Source organism: Cyrtonyx montezumae, unplaced genomic scaffold (assembly GCF_038088225.1).
Source record: "Cyrtonyx montezumae isolate F1298 unplaced genomic scaffold, pur_monq_1.0 scaffold_3, whole genome shotgun sequence".
NCBI classification, from domain to species: domain Eukaryota; kingdom Metazoa; phylum Chordata; class Aves; order Galliformes; family Odontophoridae; genus Cyrtonyx; species Cyrtonyx montezumae.
This window is the reverse complement of record NW_027072034.1, coordinates 148,883,324-148,895,529: the sequence shown is the minus strand read 5'-3', so window position 1 is coordinate 148,895,529 and position 12,206 is coordinate 148,883,324. Positions and strand designations below refer to the sequence as shown.

General features: G+C 38.4%; 1 protein-coding gene across 2 annotated transcripts in view; it reads right to left on the bottom strand.

Annotated features, from left to right (window-relative positions):
• Positions 1-1,218: 1,218 nt before the first annotated feature.
• ORC5 (origin recognition complex subunit 5) overlaps positions 1,219-12,206 on the bottom strand; it is a 66,079-nt gene continuing 55,091 nt past the window's right edge. For both annotated transcript variants that reach the window (XM_065743650.1, XM_065743652.1), the window contains exons 14-15: positions 6,441-6,553; positions 1,219-2,927 (exon numbers count right to left, since the gene is read on the bottom strand). In XM_065743650.1, coding sequence (XP_065599722.1) covers positions 2,882-2,927; positions 6,441-6,553 — 159 coding nt within the window. In that variant the 3' untranslated portion in view covers positions 1,219-2,881. The remainder of the gene's footprint in view (positions 2,928-6,440; positions 6,554-12,206) is intronic.

Here is a 12,206-nt window from a genome sequence, read left to right as displayed (position 1 = left end):
TTAACTTCATCCCACAGTTATCTGTAGCCTCATCCTTCAGATTTACGCTGGAAATGATGGCTGCAATGCTGAAGGAAAATCTTTCCGGCTGCAACCTAAGCCAGAACTTACTGTGCTTTGCTCTGTTCCACTCAAACATCTGCAGGGGCACATCAGTTCTGAAACATATTGTGTTTGCTACCTTCCACGTATATTGCCTGTATACTGCCTAGCATCTATGAGAAATTATATACTCAACTGCTTCTGCTCTTGATCTCTTTTTTGAAAAGCTATGGCAACAATGAAAAAGAAACATCGTTTGTCTATAAACGTGGGCTGATTTATAATATCCAGCTGAGTTTTAACATTAAACTAAGTCACACTGTGCATTCATTTAGAAATATTACAAGTGCCCATGTGCGTTCATGGATCCATAAGAAGCTTTTGGGAAATATTTAACTATACCACATAGAGCTGGGATCAACTTGCTATTATAATAGAGCAAAAAACCATTATTCTTGTTTGTTCTTTTTTGTTTGAAACCTTTGACTTTGCATCATATATCAATATACATCATCAACTGCATTGAAAACATTCCTGAAATGATCAGGTCTTAGTCCAAGTTGTACAAATCCTACTCATTTCTTTCCCATAGGATAATAGATATAAATGTTGCCTTGACTCCAAGATGACAAGGCTTTCTCGTGCATCCTTATACTCACGTAGGATGTATTCCATGTTCTCATGGTATTCTGATTTGTGTATTTCTGATATTTTTATGCTGAGCAAGTTGTAGTATTATATTATTCAAAACCTGCTGTTGGTAGTAAAGCTTTCCAAAGAAGTGCTTCTTACATTATTGACTCGGTAGGTGCTATGGTTTTCAGCCATCCTGGCAACCTCTGAGCAAAACTTTTGTAAGCTGGCACTGTCCCTCTCCGGGTTTACAGCCCTGTCTCACTTTGATGAAAGCTGTAAACAAGTCTAGCTGCAGAATTTTTGAAATTAAGAGACTCAAGAGTTGTAGACTTCATAAATCAGTATAAGTCACGTTATGTTTCATATATCCAAGTGCAATCCACATCAGATGTGTGAAAAAACTATGCTGTATGCGTGCTCCTCTTCATGGGAACAGCTCAAACTCCCTTCTCCAATTTTCAGCCCTTGGTAGTAAGGCCAAAAACAAGAGCTGAGCTCAGCCCATCACAAGCTCCAAAAAACCAAAGAAGCAGTGGTAAAGTTTAGTCACAAAAACAACTTATATACATTTTTATTAATAGAAACAAAAGTAGGCAATTAACATTTTGAAACAGGTCATGCATTTGCATCCATATACTTCAGCAAGCGTGACAAATGTTGCCACCTCATGGACAGGTGCAGGGTTTGATGTAGCTCAGCAGTCGGAAGGAAAATGGATCACAGAGATGACTCATTGCTGCCCTTTCACATCCTCCTGAGGAGTGAAATGACAGCTTAGCCAGAAAGGATGCTTTTGTTGCTTAGATTCACCTGGAACTCGTTCATCTGGGTCCAAATCCAGAAGTAGAAGCCTGGCTACACGTTATGACTGGGAAAAAAATGAGAAAGAGCCACACATGTTCAGAGTGCCTGATCATCTCCAGTATCAAGACAAGGGCGTGTTTTTCCTTCTAGAAATCCATAACGGTCAACACATGACACAGCACGGTCTTACACTACCAAACAGTCAAATGCAAGCATTCAGGACCAAAATACCCAAGTAACAGGCTGTGGGGCTCTGAGTCTTCAAGATGGTGAGAAAGCTTTAGATTCATGAAGGGAATAATCCTTAAGTGGGCCAGAGGATTTCAATACTCTGCAAAGGTAACAGCAGCTGGGACTCCTCTGCTTTTAAACAGACAATTATAGTTTCAGTATATTCCACCATATATTTCCCAAATCAAAGCTTTGTGCTACAGTACAAAACTAATTGATTATTCACTATTACACTTTGTTTGAACAACTGCTACAGGAATACTCTGTCAACTGTTGAACCTCTCCCCTTCTGATGGAAAGGCAGTTGTGCCACACTTCTCTACAGGGCAGATACTATTACCAAAGCCACCACACACTGTGTATCTTAAATTACATTCTTTTGAAACATCATTATAATTAGCACTCCACAGAAATGGATGAGCTTAAAGGGAATATAAAATGTTCAAGTGAAAAATAAACATTCAAGTTCAACATCAGGGTAGAATTTCATGAATCAATGAGTTTTTAAATGCAAGTATCATAAAATTAGATTCATAGTTAACATTTATGAATGGTTGGAAAAAAGGACAGTATGATGATTAATTGGGAGTTCCCCATCATTGTGATCTCCATTTAACAGTGTAACAGTCTGCCTACGAATGACTGAAGGATTTATACCAGCTTGAATTTAAATATTTTCTTATACTTATTGTATTTTGCTACTCCACTCTTCTAAAATGGTAGCCTCAGGAAAAGCTACTTTGGCAGGCAATTGGAAAGATTCCTGTGGAGAGGAAGTGAAAAGACTGGGCATACAAACAAGGGCTGCTGCCACGTTCAAAGCACTGGGGAGAGTTCATAGAGCAAAATGCAGTCCTAAGTAAATGGGTTTCAGGCAATTTCAGTGTTAAGATAACATCATTAAGAGTAGAACAGATTGTGCTCAAACCCTGCTGTTTATAATTAACACATTGCTTCCAAATACTCCAGGGTCCCTGGTAAATAGTCCTCTGCTCAGATCTACCCAGACCAATCAGAATATTTTCATCAGAATCCATGCTGGGCCAGCACCTGTTTGGACAAATCCAAAAGAGCCAAAATACTCTTCTTTCTGGCCAGCTAAGTAGAGAGATGAACACAGCTTGCCTTAGTCATTGTCACAGTGTCCATATGGCTGTGAAGCTTGTTTTCACAAGAAATCGTACAAGTACTTTATTATGTCGAAGTTCACAGTCCTATAAACAAAAACACAGTATATTGGAGCAATCATTGTAACAGTGCTAAGACTTCAACCTGTTTGGAGACATACATGTGAGACACAGCACTATCAAAATGAAGCAACATCCCCAAAAGAAAATCCATCAACAATTAATTGTTAATTTTTAATTAAATTCCTACCTTCTATCTATTCAAATTTTGTAAAATCTGAAAAAAATAAAGCAGCTTTCTAGCAACAACTGAAAGATCCTTATTCCAGTCATTAAGCAGGAAAAATATCTATGTAAATATACGTTCATATGGTAAATGTCATATTCCTGTTGGTGATAAAAAGTTGCAGTCTTTAATGCTATTGAATGTTTTGTTCATTTTCCAAACCACCTGTTTTACCACGTACTACATAACTCCTTCATCTCCACTCATTTGCAGTCTGTGTTCTTTCAGTCTTCACAGTAGTTGACCCATATTCGTAGCTAAATTTGAAAAATCCAAGAACACTACTCAAAAGGATAGAAGATTTTAATGTATACTTTTATACTTTAATAGCAGGCAGAGTGAACAGCAGTAGAATAAAACATATAATTATTTTTTTTGTCTTCAAACTCATTCTGTCATGCAGTCTAACACTCAGACTTTGAGATTTACTGCCTGAACAAATAACACAAATTACTGCATATAATGACAAGCATAAAATTAAAAGGGTTTTTTTTGTTTTTGTGTTTTAAAGTATTCAACGATTCAAAAATAACTGTTCTCAATGCTAAGTGAAATTAACTGACTGAATGTCTTATTTTCTAGGCAGCAATCATTTAATATTCTCTACTCACGCACTGTTCTGTAACCCACTTTTCAAAAAGTTTCTATAGAACATCATGTTGAGCAGAGAAAAAGTTGAGAAATCCCCACGATACCTAGTAAGACACAATGTATTGGAGTCTACCTAATAAGCCAGTGTGAAAACTAAAGGAAGTTAAATGCAACTGGGAGATTCATATTACCTTATGTTGCTCAAGAAAAATGCTAGTTATAAGGCTTTCCACAGAAGCAAATCACATTCTAACAAACACCAACCATATTAGCTAAATGAAACTCAACTGTGTCAGAAGAACAAGATCATTAGAGATGATACGAAAAGCTTCATTACATTCTACAAACACTGAGGGATTCCTACTTTGGCTACAGAAAAATTATGAACTTGAATTCGAAATCTGTTTATTGGAAATGAAAAATTTCTAAAAAAGAAATGCCTAAACTGACTCGAATTGAAAATGTAAATACTACATGATAAAAAGCATGGGAATTTATCTGCAAAGGTTGGATGTATGTAACAGAGCAGAGACAGACACGGAGTTCTACAGTATTAAACAGAAAGACTGTGCACAGGAAGAGGTTACCACACTAAAAGCCATTAGGAAGACAATTAAGTTTTCTACTCTTCCAAAACAGCTGGGTTATGGCTTAAAAAGACAAAAAAAATGCAGATTTGATTCTTGCTCTAAATAAATAGATAGATAAATAAATAAATGCCAAACAGCTCGAATAGGGGTGGGGAGGGGAAGGAGAGGGCACAATTGCCCGTCCTTCTCTCCAACCCTGCAAAAGTAAGTTTGCTCAGCAGCAAGACTGAGATGCTAACAAGGATGTGACATCTGAGGATTTTGTTGACTAAAGTTATTTTAGTGCTATAATGGAGATGAAAGAATCAGGAGTCAGTTTGCTTACTCAGAGTGGCTGAAATGCCAAAGCAGTTTCTTCCCTGGAATAAATATAACTTCTTCCATTTGTGCTAAAAACTACAGAGAGCAGCAATATTATAGCACAGCTAGCCAGTGATCATACATTCATCCTTTAGGAAGTCCCATCACGACAAGGGAGAAACCCATTTATTATGGGTTCATGAAACTTTTAATCTCACCTATGTCTTTCCTAGGAATATAACAAAGACAGTGGGTTGGAAAAAAACTAAAAATTTGTAACAAAGGAATAATCAAAAAATAACAAAACAACAGAGCAGGATTAAGGAACAGTCCAACTTTAAAATGCCAGATCACTTAAATGAACCTACTTGTGCAGCCCACAAACACTTCCAAATTACTTGGGGGTGGGGAGGGAATTGCTCTTTTCTTCATAACTTATATGAAAAGTCAGTCAGGATACACATATGCACATCTGACCTAAAGGCCAGAGCGCTAAGTTGTGCACTGAGATTTGAAGTGACAACATCTCTATCAACTTTCTCTGTTAAACATGAGCTGCATAGCCCAAGTTCTGGTCTGGTTTTCTCTCCACCTGTACCTTATGGCAACTCTATAATAGAGTCCACAAAACTTCAAAGGATGTTGATGTTGTAGAAGGACCATGGCTTCAAGTGTCTGAATTCGAGGACAGTCAGCACAGAGTTTAGAATCTGGTTTCTGTATTCATAGTAAGAGTCAGAACAGAAGCACGAGCATGGGGATGTCTGCACACAGTGATCCGTGTTGCTAAACAGATGGTATGCTGTACTTGGTACCAGTGGGAGCTTTTTCAGGGCATCATTCACATGTGACTTTATTGCTGGGAACAGCAAATTGATGCACCAAAGCCCATGAGATGCTGGCAGTTATGGCCCATCCAGGCCTGAAACAGATGAAGTTTTGCTCTACTGGGCCTGTGTGGTTTACTGACCGGACTGTCATAGCTCAAGGAAGCAACTTGTGTACTGAGGACAGGGGATACAGTCTGGAACACAGATTCCTCTGAAGTCCCATATTACAGAGGAGAAAGGGCCTTCATAACCTTTCTCCTTTTGGCCACATTTCATTCCGGGGCTCTGGTCAGGCTACACAATTTTTAACCAAGACCTGCTAATTTTGCTGGCTGCAGCAACACGTGTGAGGTAATGCTGCTTGGATTTCACATCAGTGAGACATCAGTTGGATTGCTGCCTATATATTGCATGCAGCTCTGTCTCTAATTTATCACCATCTCTCCTGATGCATCTGGAACTGCTGTCCAACTCCCAGACTGAAGGCTTTAAAAAAACAGGTAATTACTACTTTTGATGTACCTACATTGATTTACTGAATTAGTTTGAATCAACTATGGAAGATAGGCAACGTGGAAGATTTCTTATAACCTAGGCAACTTTTATAGAAATCGTAAAAACACTTCTAAGAATTAAATATCAGTTTGGAATTAAATACCATAATGTACTTCTGGTAATAAAATGGACTGCTGTTTTAGATCAGTAGTTCCATGGGAAGTTCCTGACTTTCATTAAGCACGAAGACAGTATGTTATGCTGACACACTAAAGCAGTTCCTCGGCCCGCTCCTGTTTCTCTAAGATAGTTGCTCTTCAAAACAGGATTGAAATTTATCTCAAATTCAATACCTCTCGTAGATAAGACTAATTCACTCATTCTTTGAAAGCATCCACAGATTTCCATTCTGATCTTCAGAGAGCTAATATAAAGACTGAGAAAAATACAGGTTTTAAGTCTCATTCAGATTGGTACACACAACACCAAGGGTCTCTAGTAGGCTCACCGGGCAATAGCTCTGATGAAGTCCAGAGATACGGTACATTTGTATCGGGGCCCATCAAGCTGGTCATTGTTGCCAACCACAGACAACAACTGGAGAGTCACAAGGGAGGTGATCTATGAACAAGAAACATCAGTAATATTAATCACTTTTGCTAACATGAATAGCAGCGGGCAATCTTTCTTCATTGTTCTCTCCATTTGTCATTAATGTGATGAAGTTACAATATTCTTGTACTTTAGAAAGTTATTACTGGTTTCTCACTGATTTTCACATAGTGCTGGAACTGGAGAACCAAGGAATGTTCGTACATTTTCAGCACAGGCTATAAGGTATACAAGCTAAATCCTTCAAATCAAAGTTATCCTGGAGTTGTGATCAGAGAGAGAAAGATCTTGGGGGAGAATAACAGGCATGAACTGAACATATTCCAAATCTCTGCCCGACCATGAGGACAAACTTTGATTCTCTTTCCTTTATATATGAAGACCTCCTCTTGAATTTTCAAGCTCAAAGTTGAATTTTCTTCTGCCAGCTCATACCACATTTTGGACAGATGGATAGTATCACACTATTCCAGCTAAAAGAAAGGAATTTGAAGGTTGGAAAGAAAAGGTCTCAAGACCATGTGCTTAAAATGAGTAGTGCAGGAAAATCTGCCTATAGATACCCATGCAGTGTCTTGGCAGAGCTGATGATTATTGCACCAGTACAGCAATGTACCAGCATATTTTTCACTGTCTTCCTTCTTCCCAGGGATGACTGCAGTACCACCAAGTGCAGTCAAGGGACATCAGCACTGAGTGCAGTCAGGCTGCTCTGCCTCAGGAAAAAATCCTGCGGTGATTCCGCTGCCACCCTACCACCACCCCTGGGAAGGAAATAGGTAAGAGCAGAAAGCAATAAAATATTTCCCTAGTCTTTGCAGAAGATGCTGCTGACAACTCAGTGCAACAAGAACCAGTAACTCAGCGCAGTCCTACTTTTTCAGAAAACCACCACCACAAAACGAAAGGCTATGGCCTGCTTGTGTGTAAAGATAATAATAAAACAAGGAATATCTGAAGCACGAATGAAATGAGAAAGAACATAAATTCAAAACTTCAAGGAAGAATGCTGCTATAAAAAGCAGCAAGTATCAGCATCAATTAAAAAATACCCAACTCAGTAATAACCCCACTCTTCCACTGGAAGTGAACTTTGTCTTCAAACGTGTGACAGTGCATGCAGGAGGTACCAATGCTTTCTCATCCCGTGGACATGATATGAGAAATTAAAACTGCATGTGGTGAATAGAAAAAAATATGAGCACCAAGAATGAGGCAATCTTTTATAGGAGTCTGTGTTTAACTTTCTTTTATATGGCATTAAGCAACAGTAATTTGAATGTCATCTTTCTGCAAGGTATTTGGAGCCTGGTTAAGGAATACAGGCCTCCCTCTGCTCACTAAGATGAAGACTTAATTCAGCTCCATAAACTACATTAAAGAGAAGCAGATGATTTACAATTTACTAGTGCTGACAGCATTTAAGAAAAGTGTACTTGCTTCTACACTTGTACATGGCTCAAAGCACAGATCATTAATCACTTTGAACTCATTGAATTTTAATCAATCTCATACTTGTTAGTGTATATTTTCTTAGAACACACAAGTTTGAGAGCATGTTTTTCTATGCTCTTCATCCAACAAAGTCTTTATTTATCTAGTGAAGAAACATTCTGTAGGAGTCTGTTGTTGCAATTGCTGTTTTACACCTCAGTGCCCCATTACTGCCTAATCACTTCAGCGATATGCACTTGCAGCTGGACCCATGCTCAGAAATTACCAATGAAGGAATTGCAGGAGGCTCCTAAAAGATTCCAATGAGCCCAGCAAAAGCCAAGAGATGGCTTGGAGCTAGACCCATCACAGTTCTGTGGGATGCAAATCATAACTGATTTTTTTTCCAACTATCACCAAATGCCACATATGTAACAAAAAGACAGCAGAATAAAATTTCTCACTAAAGGCTGACACCATAAATCCATCAGACTACCTGTGAAGTTTCATTAATGTTTCAGACTCAGAATTACCAGATGCAAGGTTTTTGATCATGTTAGAATTAGTTACTTAGCAAAACCAAATTTTATTCATTTCTTCCCATAGTCCTCCACTTATTTCGCTTAATAAAAATGGCAGAGATCTCAGGAGGACACGTGTAAGGGCCTCCAGCAGTGGGCACCAGCCCAGACCTATGCACAGATTTCTCAGCAGGTTCAGGAAAAGTCAAACCCAAGGGTTTTGCAAGGGTTCTGTCACTCTAAAGCAATAACTTCTTTTTTCTTTTTGTTTCCTGTTTTATACAAATACAGTACACCACTTCCACTGATGCCAGCCACAGAACTGGGCGACGCACGCTTCTGGCACTAAGTTGTTCTATCAGACGATTCAGTTTTGCTACAAGTGGAATTAGGTTCCCGAAGCATTTTGTGCTGAACCTATCTATCTAGATCTGATACACAGGAAAGATGATTTTCGTCATCAGACAGTTATTATGTCATCTAGGTCACAAAAGGCTCAGTCTTCCCCTGACATAAGGGATTACGGCTCCACTTAGCTGAGCATCTGGCACTTACCTGGGGTGTGGGTAACTCTGGAGGTAACCTATTCTTAAGTGATGTCAGCATATTTGGAAAAAAAACAAGCAGTATCAAACTAATCATACTTCTTAGCACAAAGAAGTATTCAAAGCTTTTTTTTTTTAAATAAAAAATACCCTCTGTGTACAGTGGCTGCATTTCATTGTCACAAAAGCTGGGAAAAAACATCTGGCAAGAAGAGCCTAGCAGCTAGCCAGAAGAATTGTGTGGGTGACATAAAAAAAGAATATTTGCTGAAAATCTTCTGAACAAAGGAAATTACAGTTGGGAAAAATATTTTAAAGCTATTCATAAAAGTAAAGTTATATGTGGCGATGATTTAATACCGGCAGAAGCTAATAAGTGAATGGGATTTTCTGCAAGAGGAACAAGAAGATCTGAAGAAAAGTTAATTGAAAGACAAGAAGGAGTAGGTGCCATTTATATGTTCTAAAATAAACCAGGCCTGAGGTTTCTTTGGAATATATTTATGCAAGGAACCTGCTGCTGAAACCTTGACTGCCAAGTGGGAATAACCACCAACTGTTGCTGCAGCGACCCCTTGCAATGCTTCTGAAGATTCACTGCTCAAACACAAGACATGGTCAAACTCTGGAAAAAACACAGAGTAACCCACCAGCCATCCTTAAAGGCTGCTTTTTTCCTATCAGCCTGAGCTAACAGACAGCCTTGCATCATTCCCCTACAGAAACAAAGGCGGGCTTTGTCAGCACGCTGCTGCAAGGGGGCAAGAAGAATTCCAGAAGTGAGAGCTGTCCATGGGGAAAGGCCAGGCTCCTCCCATCCACACGGCATGCCTGAATGCACTTAACAGAGGTGCAGAACACAACTGAATTCACAAAAGATACAGGCACACATGGGTGTGGTTTGGTTCTGTAATGACAGACTATCAACAGAAGACTGGATAAATTGTGTGGCATATCTCAAAATTAACAGATAAAACTAAACTGAGAAAATGATGTTGATTGTTACAAGAGACGTGACTGAAATATCACCAAGTGGAACACTTTAAACTGGACTAGACAAAATCCTATTGAAAAATACTGCTTTAGGAACAAATCTCAAACTGGCAGAGATATACTGGATGATCTATAAGGTATTTTTAACCTTCACAGCCTCTAACTACTGATTACCTTGTTGTACCATTAACTGTAACTCTTAAGTCTGGGTTACTTTCAGAAGCTGACAGCTTTAACCTATTTTATGATTATGAACCTCAAACGGATGAAGGTATTAAGAACTTCCATTATTTAAGTCACAGCACTCAGACAATAGTACTATATTACCTAATTATTCCTAATATTATACCTAATATTACCAAAATTATTTCACAATCATTAAAATCTATATGCACCCGAGTGCCCTGCAGCACCACCATCACAATGCTCTCAAAGCACAAATGCAGCTCGTGCACTTGTTCAAACCCCACTGCTGCTTGTAGTTCAACTCAGGCACAAGTTAAAGCTGCTGCTGCTCAATAAGACAGTCTGAAAACCAGATGCTATTTAGAAAGCACAGTTCAGTCACCATGACTGCAGAACCAGTCTCCTGGAGTTAAATTCAATGACCCCAGTACAAATTACGTGAGCAGAAAAAAAAAAAACCTGCTCTAAATGATTTCAATCAAAATTGTATCCTGAGTATGTTCAGTGTGCCAGCCCTGGTAGGAAAGCTCACAAGTAAGAAGTAAATGATAGAAATAAAAATTACATATATTTAAGACAGCAATTGATCAAAACTATTTTTATAAAAATTACTACTAGTAAATCAATATTTTTCTGGATGCTTATATTTTAACAGTTTTATAGTTCATGAAGCATTTTGTCAAATTTTCCATTGGCAGTTGGTCGAAGTTTCCATCCTCACTAGCACTCCAATAATTCTAACCATATCATACCATTCTTGCCTTATTCTATAACCCGTCAAACTGCTCACAGCCTTTGAGTGTACAGTAAAAGGTACATTACTATATGCTTCAGCTGTCAGCTTAAATTATTCCTTCTCTTTTTAAACCATCTTCTGCATGCGATCCAAATGTTTCTGGCCACTGCCACAGAGAGATACCCCAGACACAGCTCCAGGGGAGGAACTCTGTTCCCTGCCCTCTGCTAACATGCACACATGTGGTTTGACAAGATGCTCCAGAACATGGCAGATATATTTGTCAATGCTGTGCAACTGTATGGTATCCAGCCCCCTTTGGAAGCCCTTTTTTTCCTATGAATATTAGTGCTGTTAGTTTTTGTTTTTCTTCTCCCCCATACTAGCTAGTTTTGGATTTCTTATCATAGTTTGGCATTGACTCTATATACCACACCACATACATTTTAAATAATCTCTGCGCATTTCATCAATGGGTTGACAATATTTTACAGAGGACTTCCTCAGATGGAACAAGCAGAATACTGGCATTGATAATTAACCTGAACAAGACAAAAATGTTGGCAAATTCCAGACGTGACAACATAATGTTCACTAAATGTTCAATTACAACAGTAACAAGAAAGCTCAGACCATTCCGTTATCTCTAAAAAACAATGTTGTTTAGGTTTTTTATTATTATATTTTTATACCTATTTAAGAATTTTACAATATTTGCTTTCTCATGATGTTTAGCTGTTACTAGGGTGCACTTCTGACCACATGGCAGGAAGGGAGATTTTCACCACATCTTCCTTTAAAAATTATCATGCAATATCTTTACAATTCTACTTTCAGCTTTTTCAGTCCTAGGAATTTCATAGGTCAAGATCACTCTGTGTTATTGAAACCATTGTGTCATAGCATTTTTTTTCCACGAGAGCGCTACATTTTATCATAAAAGCAAGAAACATTTTCCCTCTAACACAGTGACTCCCATAGAAAACTTCTTCAGAATCCTAGGAAACTTGCTTCAATTTCTTAAGTCATTTGATTCAGGACCAATTTACATGAGTATACTGCTTTATTTTAGACAAATCTTTTGTATCTGTTATTCTGCATCTCTGTCATTACTGTCATCTCTGACTTCGTTTACAGATTTAAGCAAGTGACACTTTTGGCTCTTTCAAGGCCCCATCACATTAGAAGCTCAGTCTTTCACTAGGAGCGCCAAAACTTCCATCTCAGAGTTTCTAAAAGATGATCCT